This window comes from Pristiophorus japonicus, chromosome 1 (assembly GCF_044704955.1).
Source record: "Pristiophorus japonicus isolate sPriJap1 chromosome 1, sPriJap1.hap1, whole genome shotgun sequence".
Classification (NCBI taxonomy): Eukaryota; Metazoa; Chordata; class Chondrichthyes; family Pristiophoridae; genus Pristiophorus; species Pristiophorus japonicus.
In genome coordinates, this window is record NC_091977.1 from 43,054,063 (window position 1) to 43,079,420 (window position 25,358).

General features: G+C 43.9%; 1 protein-coding gene across 1 annotated transcript in view; it reads left to right on the plus strand.

Moving 5' to 3' along the window:
* LOC139263078 (organic cation/carnitine transporter 2-like) overlaps positions 1–25,358 on the plus strand; it is a 138,700-nt gene that overhangs the window by 100,370 nt on the left and 12,972 nt on the right. Inside the window, exon 10 of the mRNA XM_070878620.1 lies at positions 827–984. Within this exon, the coding sequence (XP_070734721.1) occupies positions 827–984 (158 nt within the window). The remainder of the gene's footprint in view (positions 1–826; positions 985–25,358) is intronic.

Sequence of the window (25,358 nt, forward strand, 5' to 3'; positions counted from 1 at the left end):
ATTGTACATTTACCTCTATGCAAATAAGCTTCAGTAATGGAAACTGCTACTTTTTTTTAAACCAAGAACAACCTCTCTCAGAATTCGAGGATGTCTAGTGTGGGAAACAGAGATGTCACAGTAGGGGCTGTGCCTCCAAGGTCGGGCCTTTATCCAGCAATACTGTAGCTGACCTGGAAGTGTTTGTTCTCACACCAGGTGCCTGAAGTGGGAAGTGTTCCATTTCATCAGCATTAACAGCTTTTGCCTTGATGAGCACACAATTCATCAACAAAAAAAATAATCAATCTGTCAGGATTAATCATATTAGCATAACAACTAACCCAATGGTTCATATTTTGGAGCACAGTTATTAAAGATATGAAGGATTATGTCCAAAACAGATCTTAAAAATTGTAATTTCTGATTTTATTGCCAATGAAATGAAGTAAATAAACGCTGCCGAGATGATGACATTCCCACCGTGTGACCATTACTGGTGGAATCGCTGATAGAAAACACTTATCAAAAGATTCTTCATCTGGAAAAGAAGAAATAAAATGGAGAGGGGGGAGTTACAGATGAACAGCATTTACACCCGAATTTAAACAATGAAAGCTTCACGCTCAAGTAAATCAGTAAAACATAACAACGATCATCATCACAACAAGTTCGCTGTCTCCTTTAAAAATATATATTGGCAAAGAAAAAAGCAAATGAAAGTGGGTGTCTGGTAACATTATCTAATGGGTCTGCACAACTTTAAAATGTCAAAGTATATCGATAGTGTGGCATGAATTAATAGATTGCAACTGAATAATATATTCAGACTGTTTCCTTTTTGAAGCTGCTGCACCTCTGCCAAACTGCAGCGCTGCACTCCATTCTCCTTCCAGACAACTGCACAGCAGGTTAATGACCCTCAGGATGGTGTCACTTCCTCACCTACCTCCACAGCAGGACAATATAATGCAATGAAATTGATATCTACGTCAACAAATGCAGGTAATTTTATTGGTTTTCTTTATAAGCACCCCCCACCCCCATCTCCATTACATAAAGATATGATGGTAGATAAGCAATGACAAAAGTTAAATAAATAATTTATAATTCTCAATGAATATAAGAACATAAGAAATAGGAACAGGAGTAAGCCATACGGCCCCTCGAGCCTGCTCCGCCATTCAAGAAGATCATGGCTGATCTGACCATGGACTCAGCTCCACTTCCCCGCCCACTCCCCATAACCCCTTATCCCCTTATCGTTAAAGAAACTGTCTATTTCTGTCTTAAATTTATTCAATGTCCCAGCTTCCACAGCTCCCTGAAGCAGCAAATTCCACAGATTTACAGGGCCTTGGTGAGGCCTCACTTGGAATATTGTGTTCAGTTTTGGTCTCCTAATCTGAGGAAGGACGTTTGAGGGAGTGCAGCGAAGGTTCATCAGACTGACTCCAGGGATGGCTGGACTATCATATGAGGAGAGACTGGATCAACTGGGCCTGTATTCACTGGAGTTTAGAAGGATGAGAGGGGATCTCATAGAAACATATAAAATTCTGATGGGACTGGACAGATTAGATGCAGGAAGAATGTTCCCGATGATGGAGAAGTCCAGAACCAGGGGACATAGCCTAACGGTAAGGGGTAAGCCATTTAGGACTGAGATGAGGAGAAACTTCTTTACTCAGATTTGTTAGTCTGTGGAATTCCCTACCGCAGAGAGTTGTTGATGGCAGCTCATGGGATATATTCAAGAGAGAGTTGGATATGGCCCTTACAGCTAAAGGAATCAAGGGGTATGGAAACATATAAACATAGAAAATAGGTGCAGGAGTAGGCCATTCGGCCCTTCGAGCCTGCACCGCCATTCAATGAGTTCATGGCTGAACATGCAACTTCAGTACCCCATTCCTGCTTTCTCGCCATACCCCTTGATCCCCCTAGTAGTAAGGACTTCATTGAACTCCTTTTTGAATATATTTAGTGAATTGGCCTCAACAACTCTCTGGGTGAAGAAGTTTCTCCTCATCTCGGTCCTAAATGGCTTACCCGTTATCCTTAGACTGTGACCCCTGGTTCTGGACTTCCCCAACATTGGGAACATTCTTCCTGCATCTAACCTGTCTAAACCCGTCAGAATTTTAAATGTTTCTATGAGGTCCCCTCTCATTCTTCTGAACTCCAGTGAATACAAGCCCAGTTGATCCAGTCTTTCTTGATAGGTCAGTCCCGCCATCCCAGGAATCAGTCTGGTGAACCTTCGCTGCACTCCCTCAATAGCAAGAATGTCCTTCCTCAGGTTAGGAGACCAAAACTGTACACAATACTCCAGGTAGGCCCTGTACTCAAATCCCTCGCTATGAAGGCCAACATGCCATTTGCTTTCTTAACCGCCTGCTGTACCTGCATGCCAACCTTCAATGACTGATGTACCATGACGCCCATGATTCGTTGCACCTCCCCTTTTCCTAATCTGTCACCATTCAGATAATAGTCTGTCTCTCTGTTTTTACCACCAAAGTGGATAACCTCACATTTATCCACATTGTACTTCATCTGCCATGCATTTGCCCACTCACCTAACCTATCCAAGTCGCTCTGCAGCCTCATAGCATCCTCCTCGCAGCTCACACTGCAACCCAACTTAGTGTCATCCGCAAATTTGGAGATACTACATTTAATCCCCTCGTCTAAATCATTAATGTACAGTGTAAACAGCTGGGGCCCCAGCACAGAGCCTTGCGGTACCCCACTAGTCACTGCCTGCCATTCTGAAAAGTACCCATTTACTCCTAATCTTTGCTTCCTGTCTGACAACCAGTTCTCAATCCATGTCAGCACACTACCCCCAATCCCATGTGCTTTAGCTTTGCACATTAATCTCTTGTGTGGGACCTTGTCGAAAGCCTTCTGAAAGTCCAAATATACCACATCAACTGGTTCTCCCTTGTCCACTCTACTGGAAACATCCTCAAAAAATTCCAGAAGATTTGTCAAGCATGATTTCCCTTTCACAAATCCATGCTGACTTGGACCTATCATGTCACCTCTTTCCAAATGCGCTGCTATGATATCCTTAATAATTGATTCCATCATTTTACCCACTACCGATGTCAGGCTGACCAATCTATAATTCCCTGTTTTCTCCCTCCTTTTTTAAAAAGTGGGGTTACATTGGCTACCCTCCACTCGATAGGAACTGATCCAGAGTCAATGGAATGTTGGAAAATGACTGTCAATGCATCCGCTATTTCCAAGGCCACCTCCTTAAGTACTCTGGGATGCAGTCCATCAGGCCCTGGGGATTTATCGGCCTTCAATCCCATCAATTTCCCCAATACAATTTCCCGACTAATAAGGATTTCCCTCAGTTCCTCCTCCTTACTAGACCCTCTGACCCCTTTTATATCCGAAAGGTTGTTTGTGTCCTCCTGAGTGAATACCGAACCAAAGTACTTGTTCAATTGGTCCGCCATTTCTTTGTTCCCCGTTATGACTTCCCCTGATTCTGACTGCAGGGGACCTACGTTTGTCTTTACTAACCTTTTTCTCTTTACATATCTATAGAAACTTTTGCAATCCGTCTTAATGTTCCCTGCAAGCTTCTTCTCGTACTCCATTTTCCCTGCCCTAATCAAACCCTTTGTCCTCCTCTGCTGGGTTCTAAATTTCTCCCAGTCCCCGGGTTCGCTGCTATTTCTGGCCAATTTGTATGCCACTTCCTTGGCTTTAATACTATCCCTGATTTCCCTTGATAGCCACGGTTGGGAAACATCCTCTCTGCATCCACCTTGTCAAGCCCCCTCATAATCTTATATGTTACGATAAGATCACCTCTCATTCTTCTGAATTCCAATGAGTAGAGACCCAACCTACTCAACCTTTCCTCATTAGTCAATTCCCTCATCCCCGGAATCAACCTAGTGAACCTTCTCTGAACAGCCTCCAAAGCAAGTATATCCTTTTGTAAATATGGAAACCAAAACTGCACGCAGTATTCCAGGTGTGGCCTCACCAATCCCTTGTATAGCTGTAGCAAGACTTCCCTGCTTTTATACTCCATCACCTTTGCAATATTGGCCTTCCTGATCACTGTACCTACATACTATCCTTTTGTGTTTCATGCACATTCCCTTGAGGAATAAAAACTCAACTGGAAAAGTGGTACAGCCAAGACTAACTAGAGAAGTTAAGGATAATATTAGATTAAAAGAGAAATATAATGTTGCCAAAAACAGCAGTAAGCCTGAGGATTGGGAGCGCTTTGAAAATAAGCAGAGGTTGACCAATAAAACTAATAAAGAGGGAGAAAATAGAATGTGAGAATAAACGAGCGAGGAATATAAAAACAGATTCTAAGAGCTTTTACAAGTATGTAAAAAGAAAGAGATTAGTGAAAGTAAAAGTGGGTCCCTTAGAGGCAGAAACAGGATAAATTATAATGGGGAATAAGGAAATGGCAGAGGCATTAAACAAATATTTTGCATTTGTCTTCACAGTGGAGACAAAGACCATACCAGAAATTGTGGGGAACCAAGGGTCTAATGAGAGTGAGGAACTTAAGTTAATTAATATTAGTAAAGAAAAGTACTGGAGAAATTAATTGGACTAAAAGCTGACAAATCCGCTGAACCTGATCACCTAGGGCGCATTGGTTTTGATCTTCCAGAATTCCCTAGATTCTAGAGTGGTCCCCGTGGATTGGAAGGTAGCAAATGTAATCCTGCTGTTCAAGAAAGGAGGGTGAGAGAAAACTGAATCATAGGCCAGTTCGCTTGACATCAGTAGTAGGGAAAATGTTAGAATCTATTGTTAAGGACGTGCTAATAGGGTACTTGGAAAATCATAATATAATTAAGCAGATACAACACAGTTTTATGAAAGGGAACTTGTGTTTGACAAATCTATTAAGAGGTTCTTGAGGGTGTAAATTGCTGATTAGATAAGGGAGAACCAGTGGATTTTGTAAATTTGGATTTTCAGAAGGCATTTGTTAAGGTGCTACAGAAGAGGTTGTTAACAAGCAGAGAGTAGGAACAAATAGGTAATTTTCAGGATGGCAAGGTAAAACTAGTGGAGTGCCACAAGGATCAGTGCTTGGACCTCAGCTATTTAAAATCTATGTCAGTGACTTAGATGAGCAAACCGAGTGTAATGTATCCAAGATTGCTGACAATACAAAGCTAGGAGGGAAAGTAAGTTGTGAGGAGGACGTAAAGAGTTTGCAAATGGATATAGAAGGTGACAGATGGAGTATAATGTGAGAAGTGTGAAATTATTTACCTTAGTAGGAAGAATGGAAAAGCAGAATATTTTTTCAAAGGTGAGAGACTAATAAATGTTGGTATGCAGAATGATTTGGGATCCTTGTACACAAATCACTGAAAGGTGCAGATACATCAAGCAATTAGGAAGGCAAATGGTATGTTTGCCTTTTTAGCAGGAGTGGTTAGAATATAAGAGTAAGGAAGTCTTGCTGCAATTATATAGGGTTTTGGTGAGACCACATCTGGTGTACCGTGTACAGTTTTGGTCTCCTTACCCGAGGAAGGATATACTCGCCTTGGAGGTGGTTCAACGAAGGTTCACTAGATTGATTTCTGTGATGAAAGGGCTCTCTTATTGAGTAGAATAGGCCTATATTCTCTGGAGTTTAGAAGAACGAGAGGTTTAAAATTCTTAGAAGGGTTGACAGGGTAGATGCAGAGAGGCTAATTGGAGAGTCTAGAACTAGGGGGCATAGTGTCAGGGTAAGGTGTTGGCCAGAAATGTCTTCACTCAGAGGGTTGTGAATCTTTAGAATTATCTACCCCAAAGGGCTGTGGTTGCTCAGTCGATGAATATATTCGAGACTGAGATTGATAGATTTTCGGGCAGGGAATCAAGGGTATATGCCGGGAAAGTGGAATTGATGTAAAAGTTCAGTCATCATCTTATTGAGTGGTGGAGCAAGTTCGAGAGGCTGTGAAATTATGGTATCTGTGATGGCATACTCTGAGTAAGCCATCACAGGGGCCACGGAAAAGCAATCGCTGGTGCAGAGCTGGGCTATTTGCCTAGTGACTGGCCAGCAATTGTCCGCGTAAGTCTTACAGTTGATGCAAGCGGGCGCAGGACCTGCTTGCATCAGCGTAAGGGGATATCTAAGCTTAAATGAAACATTTACATATCCTAAATTATACACATACAATGCAATTAAATGAGTATATGCAAATATTGACCCAGATTACAGTTTTAATGATGTATGAAATTATCAAAAAAAATTAAATTGAGTTTGGTGGAATGAAGGTAATTATGATTAAAATTCCAACTCTGTATATTTTTATAGTTTTTACTATTTGGGATTCCATTGCATATCATTAGGGGATTCCCTTCATAAATGATTGAAATGGAATTCTCCTTTGTCATTCGAGGACCATGCCCACTTGATCCCAGCGAATAATGTTATTATATTTTTTAACAACCTACTTGGTTCCTGTAATTATCTTCTAAACTATAAATTTGCTCCATATACTCCACACGCTGATTTTGGTGACACAGGCCACCATATGCAATCAGAAGCAAAGTAAAGGCCACCCAAATGAATATAATAAAATGATAACCAGGTGGGGAGGGGGACATAAAAGAAAATATGTGTCGGTCGGTAATCATGGTATTAACCTTTTCTCTCCTAACTGATGACTAATCCTAAATATGCGGCCGGAATTTTACCAGTGCGAGTTTGGAGGCAGGCCCACTGTCAAAATGACCGTGATTGACAGCAAGGCAGAAGTCCACTCTGAACCCGCCTCTTTGTGAATTTCACAAGTGCCAGCTCTGGCTGCAGTTTGCAGACCTCGCACTAAGTTACGTGTCAGGCAATTGTGCTAGTTATGAAGCTGCTTAAAGCGATTTAAGCAGCATTTTACCTGGGCCAAATGGATTTTTCCAAGTTTTTTACCATGTTCACATATCTCGGGTATCACGCCAGGTAAGTGGAGTTGGGTTCTCAATGACTCTGGAATGGTTTGACTAGTTGACAGTTGCAGAAGTGCTATAAAAGCTACTATTTCACAGGTGTTCAATTTTCAATCTCAGAAGCTGCAGTCTTCAGGATTTGGAATACACTTTTCAGCCTTATGGAGGTTTGAAGTGTTTGCAGTGAACTCTCTATCCACTGTCACCTCCTTGGAGCAACCTTCTCACCATTGACAGATCGTTTCTGTCATCTCAACTTCAGCTGCCATCTATTCCATCAACATTGGTGCCCTTGAAAAAATCTCACCTTGGTCCTCAGAATCCCACCATGATCAGCCCCAACACCAACATCATTAGGCACACCAGCAGCACCAGCAATAACACCAACCTTCTACGCAATCACCTGATGCTGCACAAGACACAGGGCATCAGCACCTGACCACATTGCTGTCCGGGACACCAGGGATGGCCTCACCATGGCCACATTTATTTCACTTGATGCTGTACAGCCTGGCTGCCACATGATGCACCAGGTTGGCACCACCCACCACAATACCATAAAGCATCCCTACAATGCCCAAGTCATTCCTTTTACACTCATCACCATTGGGGTGGGTGGGGGGTACCATTATGTCTCACCATTCACTGCAACTCACTAAGCCACTTCCAAAGGTGCATGCAGATTTGCCCAAGAAGGCAAAGTGTTGAAAATATAGATTTCAATGTTTGACAACACATTAGCAAAAACTTACATCAGCATTGGGGATAACACCCAAGTGACTACCGTTGTACCAGTACAATAACAACAACTTGTACTTATATAGCGCCTTTAACATAGTTAAGCATCGCAAGGTGCTTCATTAGGAGTGTTATAAGATAAAAATAAATAAATGTGACCAGCAGGAGATGGTAAAGCAGCCTGAGATGACTCTCTCGCAGTTGTAAAAAGTGAAAGAAACCGAATTATTTGCTTTTGATCAGTCTACTCCTGTAGCCGTGCTGTTTGGAGGCATCCACATTTTTTTCCAAAGGATACTTTGTCAGCTGCAAGTACCTTTGGTGCTAAATAAATGGTGAATAGAAACATAGAAAATAGGTGCAGGAGTAGGCCATTCGGCCCTTCTAGCCTGCACCGCCATTCAATGAGTTCATGGCTGAACATGCAACTTCAGTACCCCATTCCTGCTTTCTCACCATACCCCTTGATTCCCCTAGTAGTAAGGACTTCATCTAACTCCTTTTTGAATATATTTAGTGAATTGGCCTCAACAACTTTCTGTGGTAGAGAATTCCACAGGTTCACCAATGATACAGTGACACCCACACAAAATAAAGCACACATTTTCTCCACACTCTCACTTCTAATCTAATAAAAATACCTTTGTTAGATTAGAAGTGAGAGTGTGGAGAAAATGGAGCTGAAGAGGCAGCGGATTTTCGGGAGGGAATTCACAGCGTGGGGTCCAGGTGGCTGAAATCACAGCTGCCAATGGTGGGGCGAAGGCAGTAATGGATGCACAAGAGGCCAGAGTCATAGAAACAATGTTCAGGAGATTTGATAGTGAGAGGCAAGGCTATGGCAAGTGACTTAAACAAAAGGATGAGAGTTTTAAACTTTAGCCATTGGTGAACTGGGAAGCACAGTAGGTCAGTAGAGACAGAGGTAACAGATGAATGGGACTTGGTGCGAGTTAGGATATGGGCAATAGAGGTTTAAATGAGCTGATGTTTTTGAATAGTGGAGGATGGGAGACTGATCAGGAGAGCAGTCGAGTACTGAAACTCCAGTACAGTGCCTCAGCCTCAATCAGGGACTATTGTGCAGCACCCTCCCCTGTGTGATTTTAAATCCTAGTGTTCCCATTGGGCACGACACCACCCCAGGACTGCAAAGCACATTCAAAGGGAAAGAATCAAATAATAAACATTTATAAACTTTGAATATATTCCTTAAAAACCTGTCTTATTAAGAAAAATAATCTTTCCTTACAGCATTTGTTATGATGGCTTGGAAATCATTTCTTCACTAATTATATATGAGGAAATTAAGCCCAGATTTTGCAGTGAAAATAAACGATGATGCGAACAACACTCGCCATTATTAAAGTGTAAATCGGACAGCAACTTCCGGTGACCCCACATTCGCAGTTAAACACGGAACTTTGGAAGTTACTCTGCTCCACCAGAAACTGCTTGAGAATTGTTTCTTGCCGAGACTCGGTACTGAAACATAGCGTGACGTTGCTGTACTTAATTGATATATACATTAAACTCACCAGAAAATGATAGGGCTTGTCCATTCCAGTGTAAATTCATAGAAACATAGAAAATAGGTGCAAGAGTAAGCCATTCAGCCCTTCGAGCCTGCACTGCCATTCAATGAGTTCATGGCGGAACATGCAACTTCAGTACCCCGTTCCTGCTTTCTCGCCATACCTCTTGATCCCCCTAATAGTAAGGACTACATCGAACTCCTTTTTTAATATATTTAGTGAGTTGGCCTCAACAACTTTCTGTGGTAGAGAATTCCACAGGTTCACCACTCTCTGGGTGAAGAAGTTTCTCCTCATCTCGGTCCTAAATGGCTTACCCCTTATCCTTAGACTGTGACCCCTGGTTCTGGACTTCCCCAACATTGGGAACATTCTTCCTGCATCTAACCTCTTTAAACCTGTCAGAATTTTAAACGTTTCTATGAGATCCCCTCTCACTCTTCTGAACTCCAGTGAATACAAGCCTAATTGATCCAGTCTTTCTTGATATGTCAGTCCCACCATCCCAGGAATCAGTCTGGTGAACCTTCGCTGCACTTCGTCAATAGCAAGAATGTCCTTCCTCAAGTTAGGAGACCAAAACTGTACACAATACTCCAGGTGTGGCCTCACCAAGGCCCTGTACAACTGTAGTAACACCTCCCTACCCCTGTACTCAAATCCTCTCGCTATGAAGGCCAACATGCCATTTGCTTTCTTAACCGCCTGCTGTACCTGCATGCCAACCTTCAATGACTGATGTACCAGGACGCCCAGGTCTCGTTGCCCCTCCCCTTTTCCTAATCTGTCACCATTCAGATAATAGTCTGTCTCTCTGTTTTTACCACCAAAGTGGATAACCTCACATTTATCCACATTATACTTCATCTGCCATGCATTTGCCCACTCACCTAACCTATCCAAGTCACTCTGCAGCCTCATAGCATCCTCCTCGCAGCTCACACTGCCACCCAACTTAGTGTCATCCACAAATTTGGAGATACTACATTTAATCCCCTCGTCTAAATCATTAATGTACAATGTAAACAGCTGGGGCCCCAGCACAGAACCTTGCGGTACCCCACTAGTCACTGCCTGCCATTCTGAAAAGTACCCATTTACTCCTACTCTTTGCTTCCTGTCTGCCAACCAGTTCCCAATCCACGTCAGCACACTACCCCCAATCCCATGTGCTTTAACTTTGCACATTAATCTCTTGTGTGGGATCTTGTCGAAAGCCTTCTGAAAGTCTAAATACACCACATCAACTGCTTCTCCCTTGTCCACTCTACTGGAAACATTCTCAAAAAATTCCAGAAGATTTGTCAAGCATGTTTTCCCTTTCACAAATCCATGCTGACTTGGACCTATCGTGTCACCTCTTTCCAAATGCGCTGCTATGACATCCTTAATATTTGATTCCATCATTTTACCCACTACCGATGTCAGGCTGACCGGTCTATAATTCCCTGTTTTCTCTCTCCCTCCTTTTTTAAAAAGTGGGGTTACATTGGCTACCCTCCACTCTATAGGATCTGATCCAGAGTCCATGGAATGTTGGAAAATGACTGTCAATGCATCCGCTATTTCCAAGGCCACCTCCTTAAGTACTCTGGGATGCAGACCATCAGGCCCTGGGGATTTATCGGCCTTCAATCCCATCAATTTCCCCAACACAATTTCCCGACTAATAAGGATTTCCCTCAGTTCCTCCTTCCTACTAGACCCTCTGACCCCTTTTATATCCGGAAGGTTGTTTGTGTCCTCCTTAGTGAATACCGAACCAAAGTACTTGTTCAATTGGTCTGCCATTTCTTTGTTCCCCGTTATGACTTCCCCTGATTCTGACTGCAGGGGACCTACGTTTGTCTTTACTAACCTTTTTCTCTTTACATATCTATGGAAGCTTTTGCAGTCCGTCTTAATGTTCCCTGCAAGCTTCCTCCCGTACTCTATTTTCCCTGCCCTAATCAAACCCTTTGTCCTCCTCTGCTGAATTCTAAATTTCTCCAAGTCCCCGGGTTCGCTGCTATTTCTGGCCAATTTGTATTCCACTTCCTTGGCTTTAATACTATCTCTGATTTCCCTTGATAGCAACGGTTGAGCCACCTTCCCTTTTTTATTTTTACGCCAGACAGGGATGTACAATTGTTGTAGTTCATCCATGCGGTCTCTAAATGTCTGCCATTGCTCATCCACTGTTAACCCCTTAAGTATCATTCGCCAATCTATCCTAGCCAATTCACGCCTCATACCTTCAAAGTTACCCTTCTTTATGTTCTGGACCATGGTCTCTGAATTAACTGTTTCATCCTCCATCCTAATGTAGAATTCCACCATGGTGGTCACTCTTCCCCAAGGGGCCTCGCACAACGAGATTGCTAATTAATCATCTCTCATTACACAACGCCCAGTCTAAGATGGCCTCCCCCCGAGTTGGTTCCTCGACATATTGGTCTAGAAAACCATCCCTTATGCACTCCAGGAAATCCTCTTCCACCGTATTGCTTCCAGTTTGGTTAGCCCAATCTATATGCATATTAAAGTCACCCATGATAACTGCTGCATCTTTATTGCATGCACCTCTAATTTCCTGTTTGATGCCCTCCCCAACATCACTACTAGTGTTTGGAGGTCTGTACACAACTCCCACTAACATTTTTTACCCTTTGGTGTTCTGCAGCTCTACCCATATAGATTCCACATCATCCAACCTAATGTCCTTCCTAACTATTGCATTAATCTCCTCTTTAACCAGCAATGCTACCCCACCTCCTTTTCCTTTTATTCTATCCTTCCAGAATATTGAATACCCTTGGATGTTGAGTTCCCAGCCCTGATCATCCTGGAGCCACGTCTCTGTAATCCCAATCACATCATGTCTGTTAACATCTATTTGCACAGTTAATTCATCCACCTTATTATGGATACTCCTTGCATTAAGACACAAAGCCTTCAGGCTTGTTTTTTTAACACCCTTTGTCCTTTTAGAATTGTTTCTTGCCTTTGTTTACTCGGCCTTCCACTATTTCTTTTTACCTTTCTACCATCTGTTTCTGACTCCATATTACTTCGCCCTGTCTCGCTGCATAGGTTCCCATCCCCCTGCCATATTAGTTTAAACACTCCCGAACTGCAAACGTTATCCCTAGGACATCAGTTCCAGTCCTGCCCAAGTGCAGACCGTCCCTTTTGTACAGGTCCCACTTCCCCCAGAACTGGTTCCAATGTCCCAGGAATTTGAATCCCTCCCTCTTGCACCACTGCTCAAGCCACATATTTATTCTAACTGTCCTGCTCCCTCTACTCTGATTAGCACGTGGCACTGGTAGAAATCCAGAGATTACTTTCTTTGAGGTCCTACTTTTTAATTTAACTCCTAGCTCCCTAAATTCAGCTTGTAGGACCTCTTCCCGCTTCTTACCTATATCATTGGTATCTACATGTACCACGACAACTGGCTATTCACCCTCCCTCTCCAGAATGCTCTGCAGCCGCTCTGAGACATCCTTGACCCTTGCACCAGAGAGGCAACATACCATCCTGGAGTCTCGGTTGCGGCTGCAGAAACTCCTATCTATTCCCCTTACAATAGAGTCCCCTATCACTATAGCTCTCCCACTCTTTTTCCCGCCCTTCTGTGCAGCAGAGCCACCCATGGTGCCATGAACCTGGCTGCTGGTGCCTTCCCCTGGTCAGTCATCTCCCCCAACAGTATCCAAAACGGTATATCTGTTTTGGAGGGAGATGACCGCAGGGGACACCTGCACTACCTTCCTGCTCTTGCCTTGTCTCTTGGTCACCCATTCACTATCTGTCCTCACCCTTACCTGCGGTGTGACCACTCACTAAATGTGCTATCCACAACATTCTCAGCATCGCGCATGCCCCAGAGTGAGACCATCCGCAGCTCCATTTTTATGATAAATTTAATTATGACCAAACAACCTCTCTGGCACTGAAAATTAACTTTTACAAGGGTGGATGTTCATTCCTTCAGATTTTAAGTATTGTTGGAGATTTAAAAAAATAAAATAATTGTAAATATATTGTTTTTACTTTTTCTTTGTGACTCTTGTCTCTCTTAATCCCATCTTTATCCCGCTCTCTTTATTTTGCTTTATGTAAATGATTTGACATTGAATTAAATATTCTAACTAACACTTCCTGGTTCAGACTTTGCCTGCCTCAGTAAGGATTCTTTAATCTGATTGGTTGAGAAGTTACACAGTTGCCTGCCCAGTTCACACAGGTCCCAGATCCCCTGTAGAGGGTGCTGTACTCACAGCAAGTTCCAGCGCAAAATCCCATAGAAAGTCTGTGGGAAAATGTAAATTATTTATTTTTACCGCAAAATCCGGGCTGATAATTTCCCGATATATAATTCGATAAGCAATGATTTCCAAGCCATTATTAAAACTGCTGTGGGGATGTTAGTTCACTGCTGACCACAAAATCCGGCCCATGGCATACTGGGGAGTTGACGATCCTCAATTGCAGCACGAAGACAGAAAATTCCCCCGATTATGTATTCCCATAAGTGCTCCTGCCGAAAGACGAAAATCAGGAAGCAGTTTTCCACAGAGTAATGGAATTCTGGAACTGTCTCCCAAAAGGTTGTATATGGTGGATCAACTCAAATTTTCAAGACTGAGATTGTTAAGTTTTTATTAGTTAATGGTCTCAAAGGATATGGAGCAAAGATGGGTAACTGGAATTGTCATACAGATCAGCCATGATCTAGTTGAATGATGGAACAGGCTCCAGGGGCTGAATGGTTTAGTCCTGTTCCTATGTTCCTTTTAAAATAGTGAGATCATTGCTCACAGTGACACAGTCATATGTTATATATGTATACATAATCTATGGAGTAGAGCTGCTCTCTAGCAGAGCTACAGATAGCAAATAATGAACATTCCACTACATATTGATTGGGCTAACCAAATTGGTAGCAATAAGCTGGAGGAGGATTTCCTGGAGTGTATTAGGGACGGTTTTCTAGACCAATATGTCAAGGAACCAACTAGAGGGCTGGCCATCCTAGACTGGGTGATGTGTAATGAGAAAGGACTAATTAGCAATCTTGTTGTGCGAGGCCCCTTGGGGAAGAGTGACCATAATATGGTAGAATTCTTTATTAAGATGGAGAGTAACACAGTTCATTCAGAGACGAGGGTCCTGAACTTAGGGAAAGGTAACTTTGATGGTATGAGACGTGAACTGACTAGAATAGACTGGCGAATGATACTTAAAGGATTGACGGTGAATAGTTAAAGATCACATGGATGAACTTCAACAATTGTACATCAATCTCTGGAGTAAAAATAAAATGGGGGAAGGTGGCTCAACTGTGGCTAACAAGGGAAATTAAGGAGAGTGTTAAATCCAAGGAAGAGGCATATAAATTGGCCAGAAAAAGCAGCAAACCTGAGGACTGGGAGAAATTTAGAATTCAGCAGAGGAGGACAAAGGGTTTAATTAAGAGGGGGAAAATAGAGTATGAGTAGAAGCTTGCTGGGAACATAAAACCTGACTGCAAAAACTTCTATAGATATGTGAAGAGAAAAAGATTAGTGAAGACAAACGTAGGTGCCTTGCAGTCAGAATCAGGTGAATTTATAATGGGGAAACAAAGAATGGCAGACCAATTGAACAAATACTTTGGTTCTGTCTTCATGAAGGAAGACACAAATAACCTTCTGGAAAGACTAGGGGACAGAGGGTCTAGTGAGAAGGAGGAACTGAAGGAAACCCTTAGTAGTCAGGAAATTGTGTTAGGGAAATTGATGGGATTTAAGGCCGATAAATCCCGAGGGCCTGCATGCCAGAGTACTTAAAGAAATGACCCTAGAAATAGTGGATGCATTGGTGATCATTTTCCAGCAGTCTATTGACTGGATCAGTTCCTATGGACTGGAGGGTAGCTAATGTAACACAACTTTTTAAGAAAGGAATGAGAGAGAAAATGGGCAATTATAAACCAGTTAGCCTGACATCAGTTGTGAGGAAAATGTTGGAATCAATTATTAAAGATGAAATAGCAGCGCATTTGGAAAGCAGTGACAGGATCTGTCCAAGTCAGCATGGATTTATGAAAGGGAAATCATGCTTGACAAATCTTCTAGAATTTTGTGAGGATGTAACTAGTAGAGTGGACAAGGGAAAACCAGTGGATGTGGTGTATTTGGACTTTCAAAAGGCTTTTGACAAGGTCCCACACAAGAGATTGGTGTGCAAAATTAAAGCACATGCTATTAGGGGTAATGTATTGACGTGGATAGAGAACTGATTGGCAGACAGGAAGCAGAGAGTCGGGATAAACGGGTCCTTTTCAGGATGGCAGGCAGTGACTAGTAGGGTGCTGCAGGACTCAGTGCTGGGACCTCAGCTATTTGCAATATACAACAATGATTTAGATGAAGGAATTGAGTATAATATCTCCAAGTTTGCAAATGACATTAAGCTGGGTGGTGGTGTGTGCTGTGAGGAGGATGTTACGAGGCTGCTGGTTGACTTGGATAGGTTAGGTGAGTGGGCAAATGCATGGCAGATGCAGTATAATGTGGATAAATGTGAGGTTATCCACTTTGGTGGCAAAAACACGAAGGCAGAATATTATCTGAATGGCGGCAGATTAGGATAAGGGGAGGTGCAACGAAACCTGGGTGTCATGGCACATCAGTCATTGAAAGTTGGCATGCAGGTACAGCAGGCGGTGAAGAAGGCAAATGGTATATTGGCCTTCATAGCTAGGGGATTTGAGCATAGGAACAGGGAGGTCTTACTGCAATTGTACAGTGCCTTGGCGAGGCCTCACCTGGAATATTATGTTCAGTTTTGGTCTCCTAATCTGAGGAAGGACATTCTTGCTATTGAGGGAGTACAGCGAAGGTTCACCAGACTGATTCCTGGGATGGCAGGACTGACATATGAAGAGAGACTGGATCGACTGGGCCTGTATTCACTGGAGTTTAGAAAAATGAGAGGGGTTCTCATAGAAACATATAAAATACTGACGTGACTGGACAGGTTAGATGCGGGAAGAATGTTCCTGATGTTGGGGAAGTCCAGAACCAGGGGACACAGTCTAAGGATAAGGGCTAAGCCATTTAGGACTGAGATGAGAAGAAACTTCTTCACTCAGCGAGTTGTTAACCTGTGGAATTCCCTGCCACAGAGAGTTGTTGATGCCAGTTCATTGGATATATTCAAGAGGGAGTTAGATATGGCCCTTACGGCTAAAGGGATCAAGGAGTATGGAGAGAAAGCAGGGAAGGGGTACTGAGGTGATGATCAGCCATGATCTTATTGAATGGTGGTGCAGGCTCGAAGGGCCGAATGGCCTACTCCTGCACCTATTTTCTATGTTTCTATGTTTCCAGTGGAATTTCAAAGACCATTTGTCAGTTCGTATTTGTTCTACATCCTTGACAATAGATTCAAGACTTTTCAAATCAGGGGCTGAAAATTGCTCTCCGCCCCATTTGGAGTGGATCATTTGAATTAAATGGATAATTACTGCCAGAATAGGTGGGGCGGAGAATGGATTGAAATATGGCCTTTTTGTTGTAATAAATGAACATGGCGGTGTGGGGGGCGAGAGGGGGGCCAAAGAGAGTCAGGAGTAGAGTGGAAGGCCAGCGGTGTCATTTAGCGCCACGCTGAGCACAGAGTGTGACGCAGAAATGCGGTGTCACACTGACACGTAGCAACATCCCTCCCTTTCCATTAAAGGGGAGGGATGCTGTGAGGCTGAGTGAGGCCTCCGCGGCGCCCACTGGGCCACCAGGATGGGATTGGCCAGGCCAGCGGGGTGTGCTGGGGGGTATCTGATGGTGGCTCGGACGATCAACAGCCGCCATTGTCAGGCCGACTCAGGAGTCAGCCAACAATTAAAACAAAATGGTTACCGCAGCAGTGTGCCCTCCCCTTTAAGGGCGCCCATATGTGCAGGAAGCATCACCAGCAATGTCAGCTCGAGATCCATGTTTCAGAGCTTGAGCGGCAGCTGGAGACACTGTAGTGCATCCGCGAGGCTGAGAACTTCGTAGATAGCACGTTTCGGGAGGTGGACTCCCCACAGCTAAAGAATGTGCAGGCAGAGAGGGAGTGGGTGACCACCAGACAGAAGAGGAGGAACAGGCAGGTAGTGCAGGAGTCCCCTGAGTGCATCTCGCTCTCCAACTAGTATTCTGTTCTGAGTACCGGTGGGGGCGAGGGTTCCTCTGGGGAGTACAGCCAGAGCCAAGTCCACGGTACCACGGATGGCTCAGCTGCACAGGGGGGAGGAAGAAGAGTGGAAGAGCAATAGTGGTAGGGGATTCAATAGTTAGGGGAGCAGACAGCATTTCTGCTGCCACAGACGTGACTCTAGGATTGTAGGTTGCCTCCCTGGTGCCACGGTCAAGGATGTCACCAAGCGGCTGCAGGACATTATGGTGGGGGGGCGGGTGGGGAAGTGCGAACAGCCAGAGGTCATGGCCCATATCGGTACGAATGACATAGGTAGAAAGAGGGATGAGGTCCTGCAGGCAGATTTTAGGGAGCTAGGAAAGAGTTTAAAAAGCAGGAACTCAAAGGTAGTCATCTCTGGATTACTCCCGGTGCTACATGCTAGTGAGTACAGAAATAGGAGGATAGAGCAGATGAATGTGTGGCTGGAGAAATGCTGCAGGAAGGATGACGTAGCTGGCGATACTTCCTGCACATATGGGCATCCAGGCCACGAGAAGCGTCTAGGACTTGCCACATGGCACAGGATGTGCATTCCACGGGACTGAGCTGCCCTGCCATGCTTCTATTTAACAGACTAAGATCTAACAACAGAAATAAACTTGAAACTTAAAAAGAAACCACTCACCAGCTACTCACCAATCAGCTCCTTCCCTTGCACTGACATCACTTTTTTACTCTGACACCACTCTTTCAAATGTTGCTTCTGTGGTCCTGCCACTCCCACACAGGTACGCGGCCTCGTCGGGTGCTGGGCCTCCTCTGCCACACTCCTGTATGGCCGCTCCACCTTGCCTCAGATCCCGCTGCCGCTCCCACACAGGTACGCGGCCTCATCGGGTGCTGGGCCTCCTCTGCCACACTCCTGTATGGCCGCTCCACCTTGCCTCAGATCCCGCTGCCACTCCCACACAGGTACGCGGCCTCGTCGGGTGCTGGGCCTCCTCTGCCACACTCCTGTATGGCCGCTCCACCTTGCCTCAGATCCCGCTGCCGCTCCCACACAGGTACGCGGCCTCGTCGGGTGCTGGGCCTCCTCTGCCACACTCCTGTATGGCCGCTCCACCTTGCCTCAGATTCCGCTGCCGCTCCCACACAGGTACGCGGCCTCGTCGGGTGCTGGGCCTCCTCTGCCACACTCCTGTATGGCCGCTCCACCTTGCCTCAGATCCCGCTGCCACTCCCACACAGGTCCGCTGCCTACTCCTTTGCGAGGTGTAGGAAGTTTCAATGCTGTGCTCCCAATTTTATGCAATACCCACAAATTCAATATTAATTTGGTGTTTTAGAGGGAAGGTGGGACCTGTACAAGCCGGACGAGTTACACCGCAACAGAACCAGGACAATATCCTCGCTCGTGCTTTTGGCGAGGGTTTAAATTAGCTTGGCTTAAATTAGGGGGATGGGAACCTGAGTCCAGATTCAGAAAGCAGAGAAGCAAAACTGGAATTGAAGAGCAGAAAATTAGAAAGTAAATTTGAAAGGCAGAGAAAACAGAGAGAAAATATACAACAAGGGAATTTGGCAGTGCTTCAATGCAAGGAATCTAGGGAATAAGGTAGATGAGCTGAGAGCTCAGATAGACACTTGGGAGTATGATATTATAGCTATTACTGAGACATGGCTGAAAGCAACTCAACATTCCTGATTACAGGGTTTTCAGACAGGATAGAGAGGGGGATAAAAAAGGAGGGGGGGGGTCACAATATTAATTAAAGAATCGATTATAGCTGTGAGGAGGGATGATATGGTGGAAGGCTCATCAAATGAGACCATATGGGTTGAATTGAAGAACAAAAAAGGGACGGTCACACTGCTGGGAGTGTACTATAGAGGGAGATAGAAGAGCAGATATGTATGCAGATTTCTGAGAAGTGCTCAAACTATAAGACAGTAATAGTAGGGATTTCAACTACCCAAATATTAGCTGGGATAGAAGTAGTGTGAAAGGTATAGAGGGTGCAGAATTCCTAAAATACATTCAAGAGAATTTTTTTAGCCAGTTTGTCGCAAGCCCAACAAGGGAGGGGGCAATTCTGGACTTAGTTTTAGGGAATGAAGCTGGGCAGGTGGAAGGGATATCAGTGGGAGAGCATTTTGGTGCGAGTGACCATAATTCAGTTAGATTTAGGGTAGTTATGGAAAAGGACAAAGATAAACCAGGAATAAAGGTTTTCAATTGGGGGAAAGCCAATTTCGCTAAGCTGCGAAGTAATTTAGCCAAGGTGGACTGGAAAAAGCTACAGTGACAGAGCAGTGGGAGGCATTCAGAAGGAGATCATAAGAGTTCAGAGTAAGTACATTCCGTTAAAGAAAAAGCTTGAGACTAACATATCTAGAGCCCCCTGGATGTCAAGGGGCATACAGGGTAGGATAAAGACAGATAACGAGGGCTCAATTCTGCAGAAACCCTAGAGGAGTACAGAACGTGTCGGGGTGAAATGAAAAAGGAAATTAGGAAAGCAAAGAAAATGAAAAAATGTTGGCAAGTAAAATAAAGGAAAACCCAAAGATGTTTTCTAATTACATTAGGAGCAGGAGGATAACTAAAGAAAGAAAAGGTAATCTGTGTATGGATGCGGAAGAAGTGGGGACTGTTCTTAATGAATATTTTGCATCTGCTTTCACAAAGGGGAGGGGCGATGTAGACATTCCAATCAGGGAGGAGGAGAGTTAAATATCAGATGAAATAAACATAGTGAGAGAGGAAGTATTAAGGGGTTTGGCAGCTTTGAAAGTGGATAAATCCCCAGGCCTGGATGAAATGTATCCCACGCTGTTAAGAGAAGCAAAAGAGGAAATAGTAGAGGCTCTGACCATCATTTTCCAATCCTCTCTGGCTACAGGTGCGGTACTGGAGGAGTGCTAATGTTCGACCTTTGTTTAAAACCGATTAATTACAGGCCAGTCAGCCTAACCTCAGTGGTGGGAAAATTATTGGAGAAAATTCTGAGGGACAGGATAAATCTTCATTTAGAAAGACACAGATTAATCAAGGACAGTCAGCATGGATTTGTTGTGGGAAGATCACGTTTGACGAACTTGATTGAATTTTTTGAGGAGCTGACAAGGAGAGTCGATGAGGATAGTGCGTTTGATCTAGTGTATATGGATTTTAGCAAGGCTTTGGATAGGTCCCACATGGCAGACTGGTCAGGAAAGTAAAGGCCCATGGGATCCAAGGCAAAGTGGCAAGTTGTCGCCAAAATTGGCTCAGAAGCAGGAAGCAAAGGGCAATGGTTGATGGGTGTTTTTGTGACTGGAAGGCTGTTTACACTGGGGTTCTGCAGGGCTTAGTATTGTGTCCCTTGCTTTTTGTGCTATATATCAATGATATCGACTTGAATATAGGGGGTAAGATTGAGAAGTTTGTCGATGATGCTATGATTGGCTCTGTGGTTGATAATGAAGAAGAAAGCTGTAGAGTGGAAGAATGAACTGGTCAGGTTGACAGAAAAGTGGCAAATGGAATTCAACCCAGAGAAGTATGAAACATAGAAACATAGAAAATAGGTGCAGGTGCAGGCCATTCGACCCTTCGAGTCTGCACCACCATTCAATAAGATCATGGCTGATCATTCACCCTCAGTACCCCTTTCCTGCTTTCTCTCCATACCCCTTGATCTCTTTAGCCATAACGGCCATATCTAACTCCCTCTTGAATATATCTAATGAACTGGCATCAACAATTTTCTGCAGTAGATAATTTCACAGGTTAACAACTCTCTGAGTGAAGAAGTTTCTCCTCATCTCGGTCCTAAATGGCTTACCCCTTATCCTTAGACTGTGACCCCTGGTTCTGGGCTTCCCCAACATCAGGAACATTCTTCCTGCATCTAACCAGTCCAGTCCCGTCAGAATTTTATATGTTTCTATGAGATCCCCTCTCATCCTTCTAAACTCCAGTGAATACAGGCCCAGCTGATCCAGTCTCTCCTCATATGTCAGTCCTGCCATCCCGGGAATCAGTCTGGTGAACCTTTGCTGCACTTCCTCAATAACAAGAATGTCCTTCCTCAGATTAGGAGACCAAAACTGAACACAATATTCCAGGTGAGGCCTCACCAAGGTCCTGTACAACTGCAGTAAGACCTCCCTGCTCCTATATTCAAATCCCCTAGCTATGAAGGCCAACATGCCATTTGCCTTCTTCACCGCCTGCTGTACCTGCATGCCAACCTTCAATGACTGATGTACCATGACACTCAGGTCTTGTTGCACCTCCCCTTTTCCTAATCTGCCGCCATTCAGATAATATTCTGCCTTCATGTTTTTGCCACCAAAGTGGATAACCTCACATTTATCCACATTATAATGCATCTGCCATGCATTTGCCGACTCGCCTAACCTGTCCAAGTCACCCTACAGCCTTTTAGCATCCTCCTCACAGCTCACATCGCCACCCAGCTTAGTGTCAGCTGCAAACCTGGAGATATTACACTCAATTCCATGATCTAAATCATTGATGTATATTGTAAATAGCTGGGGTCCCAGCACTGAGCCCTGCGGCACCCCACTAGTCACTGCCTGCCATTCTGAAAAGGACCCGTTTATCCCGACTCTCTACTTCCTGTCTGCCAATCAGTTCTCTATCCACGTCAATACATTGTCCCAATACCATGTGCTTTAATTTTACACAGCAATCTCTTGTGTGGGACCTTGTCAAAAGCCTTTTGAAAGTCTAAAAGCACCACATCCACTGGTTCTCCCTTGTCCACTCTACCAGTTACATCCTCAAAACATTCTAGAAGATTTGTCAAGCATGATTTCCCTTTCATAAATTCATGTTGACTTGGACTGATCCTGTCACTGCTTTCCAAATGCGCTGCTATTTCATCTTTAATAATTGATTCCAACATTTTCCCCACCACCGATATCAGGCTAACCGGTCTATAATTCCCCGTTTTCTCTCTCCCTCCTTTTTTAAAAAATGGTGTTACATTAGCTACCCTCCAGTCCATAGGAACTGATCCAGAATCAATAGACTATTGGAAAATTATCATCAATGCGTCCACTATTTCTAAGGCCACTTCCTTAACTACTCTGGGATGCAGACTATCCGGCCCTGGGGATTTATCGGCCTTCAATCCCATCAATTTCCCTAACACAATTTCCTGACTACTAAGGATTTCCTTCAGTTCCTCCTTCTCCCAGGCCCTCTGTCCCCTAGTATTTCCAGAAGGTTATTTGTGTCTTCCTTCGTGAAGACAGAACAGAAGTATTTTTTCAATTGGTCTGCCATTTCTTTGTTTCCCATTATAAATTCACCTGATTCTGACTGCAAGGGACCTACGTTTGTCTTCACTAATCTTTTTCTCTTCACATATCTAGAGAAGCTTTTGCAGTCAATTTTTATGTTCCCAGCAAGCTTCCTCTCATACTCTATTTTCCCCCTCCTAATTAAACCCTTTGTCCTCTGCTGAATTCTAAATTTCTCCCAGTCCTCAGGTTTGCTGCTTTTTCTGGCCAATTTATATGCCTCTTCCTTGGATTTAACACTATCCTTAATTTCCCTTGTTAGCCACGGTTGGGCCACCTTCCCCGTTTTATTTTTACTCCAGACAGGGATGTACAATTGTTGAAGTTCATCCATGTGATTTTTAAATGTTTGCCATTGCCTATCCACCATCGACCTTTTAAGTATCATTTGCTAGTCTATTCTAGCCAATTCACGTCGAATACCATCGAAATTACCTTTCCTTAAGTTCTGTACCCTAGTCTCTCTTTTAACTGTGTCACTCTCCATCTTAATAAAGAATTCTACCATATTATGGTCACTCTTCCCCAAGGGGCCTTGCACAAGATTGCTAATTAGTCCTTTCTCATTACACATCACCCAATCTAAGATGGCCAGCCCTCTAGTTGGTTCCTCGACACATTGGTCTCGAAAACCATGCCTAATCCATTCCAGGAAATCCTCCTCCGCCGTATTGCTACCAGTTTGGTTAGCCCAATCTAGATGTAGATTAAAGTCGGCTATGGTAACTTCATTTGAAGTAATGCATTTGGGGCAAGCTAACAAGGCAAGGGAATACACATTAAATGGTAGGACACTGAGAAGTGTAGAAGAATAAAGGGACCTTGGAGTGCATGTCCACAGATCCCTGAAGGTAGCAGGCCAGGTAGATAAGGTGGTTAAGAAGGCATACAGAATACTTGCCTTTATTAGCTGAGGCAAAGAATATTAAAGCAGGGAGGTTATGCTTGAACTGTACAAAACCCTAGTTAGGCCACAGCTAGAGTACTGTGTGCAGTTCTGGTCACCACATTACAGGAAAGGTGTGATTGCACTGGAGAGGGTACAGAGGAGATTTACAAGGATGTTGCCTGGACTGAGGAAAGTTTGGATAGGCTGGGTTTGTTTTCTTTGGAACAGAGGAGGCTGAGGGGTGACCTAATTGAGGTGTTTCAAATTATGAGGGGCCTAGATAGAGTGGATAGGAAGGACTTATTTCCCTTGGCCTAGGGGTCAACAACTAGGTGGCATAGATTTAAAATAATTGGTAGGAGATTTAGAGGGAGTTTTAGGGGAAATCTTTTCAGCCAGAGGGTGGTGGGGGTCTGGAACTCACTGTCTGAAAGTGTGGTAGAGGCAGAAACCCTCATAACTTTTAAAAAGTATTTGGATTATGGACTTGAAGTGCCGTAACCTACAGGGCTACAGACCAAGAGCTGGAAAGTGGGATTAGGCTGGATAGCACTTTGTCAGCTGGCGCAGACACGATGGGCTGAAAAGACCTCCTTCAGTGCTGAAAATTCCTATGATTCTAGCAGATTCCCCAATAGATTAGTGAGTTTATCCAGTAAGTCAATAAAGAACAGGAAAGTCCCAGGTTTGGACGGTGGTATCTGCTGAATTAGCTGATTTCAATTGAGCAGCAGTACGAACATACAAAATTATGTTCATGGAAAGACCAGCTGGTCCATCAAGCTTGACCCACACAATTGGCCTCAGTGCCCCGAATTAGGAAAGTGAAAATTGTCCAGGGTTCCTGCTCTTAATGTTAGCCAGTGACATCTGAAGGAAGTGTCCAAGTGAGGATAGGATAGAATTCTGCTGTAATCTCCATACTGCTGACCTTCACTTTTGAGACTCGCAGATGAATATCGGCTGCTCCCTATCTCTGTAATCTCCTCCAGCCCCACAACCCACCAAGATGTCTGTGCTCCTCTAATTCTGCCCTCGAGTATCCCTGATTATAATCGCTCCAGCATTGGTGGCCGTGCCTTCTGTTGCCTAGGCCCCAAGCTCTGGAACTCCCTGCCTAAACCTTTGCCTCTCTACCTCTTGTTCCTCCTTCAAGATGCTCCTTAAAACCTACCTCTTTGATCAAGCTTTTGGTCACTTGCCCTAATTTCTCCTTATGTGGCTCGGCACCAAATTTTTTACCTCATAATAGTCCTATGAAGCGCCTTGGGATGTTTCACTACTTTAAAGGCGCTATATAAATACAAGTTGTTGTTGTTGTTGATTGAGTAAGGTGTCTGAGGTTGCCTGTGGAATCATATTCAGGAGAGGGTGGAGGGGTGAATAACTGACATGCGATTTAATAAACTCGGTGACTGATTTTGAGCTGTTTTCTGTATTGACAACATCTGATGCAGCAACAACCATTGGAGGAAATATTGTTGCTCTCTATTTATCCAAACATATAGCGAAAGTATATGTAAAGTATATGGGAACAATCTCATGTTTCTCCCAACCACTGTCTCCCAAACCTTTCCTCATACTGAACTGATACTTCAACAAGATTCCAAATACCTTCCTGAGACAGATTATGGTCGATCCTCCCGGCACTTTGCCAGGTTGATGATGAATGACAATAATTGTGAATATTTGAGCGTGGAATTCGCTGCAAGTGTTGAAAAGGAAGCTGGACGGGTTGCTGCAAGTGGAAGATTTCTCGAGTTATAGAAACGGTGTTTTCTTTCTTT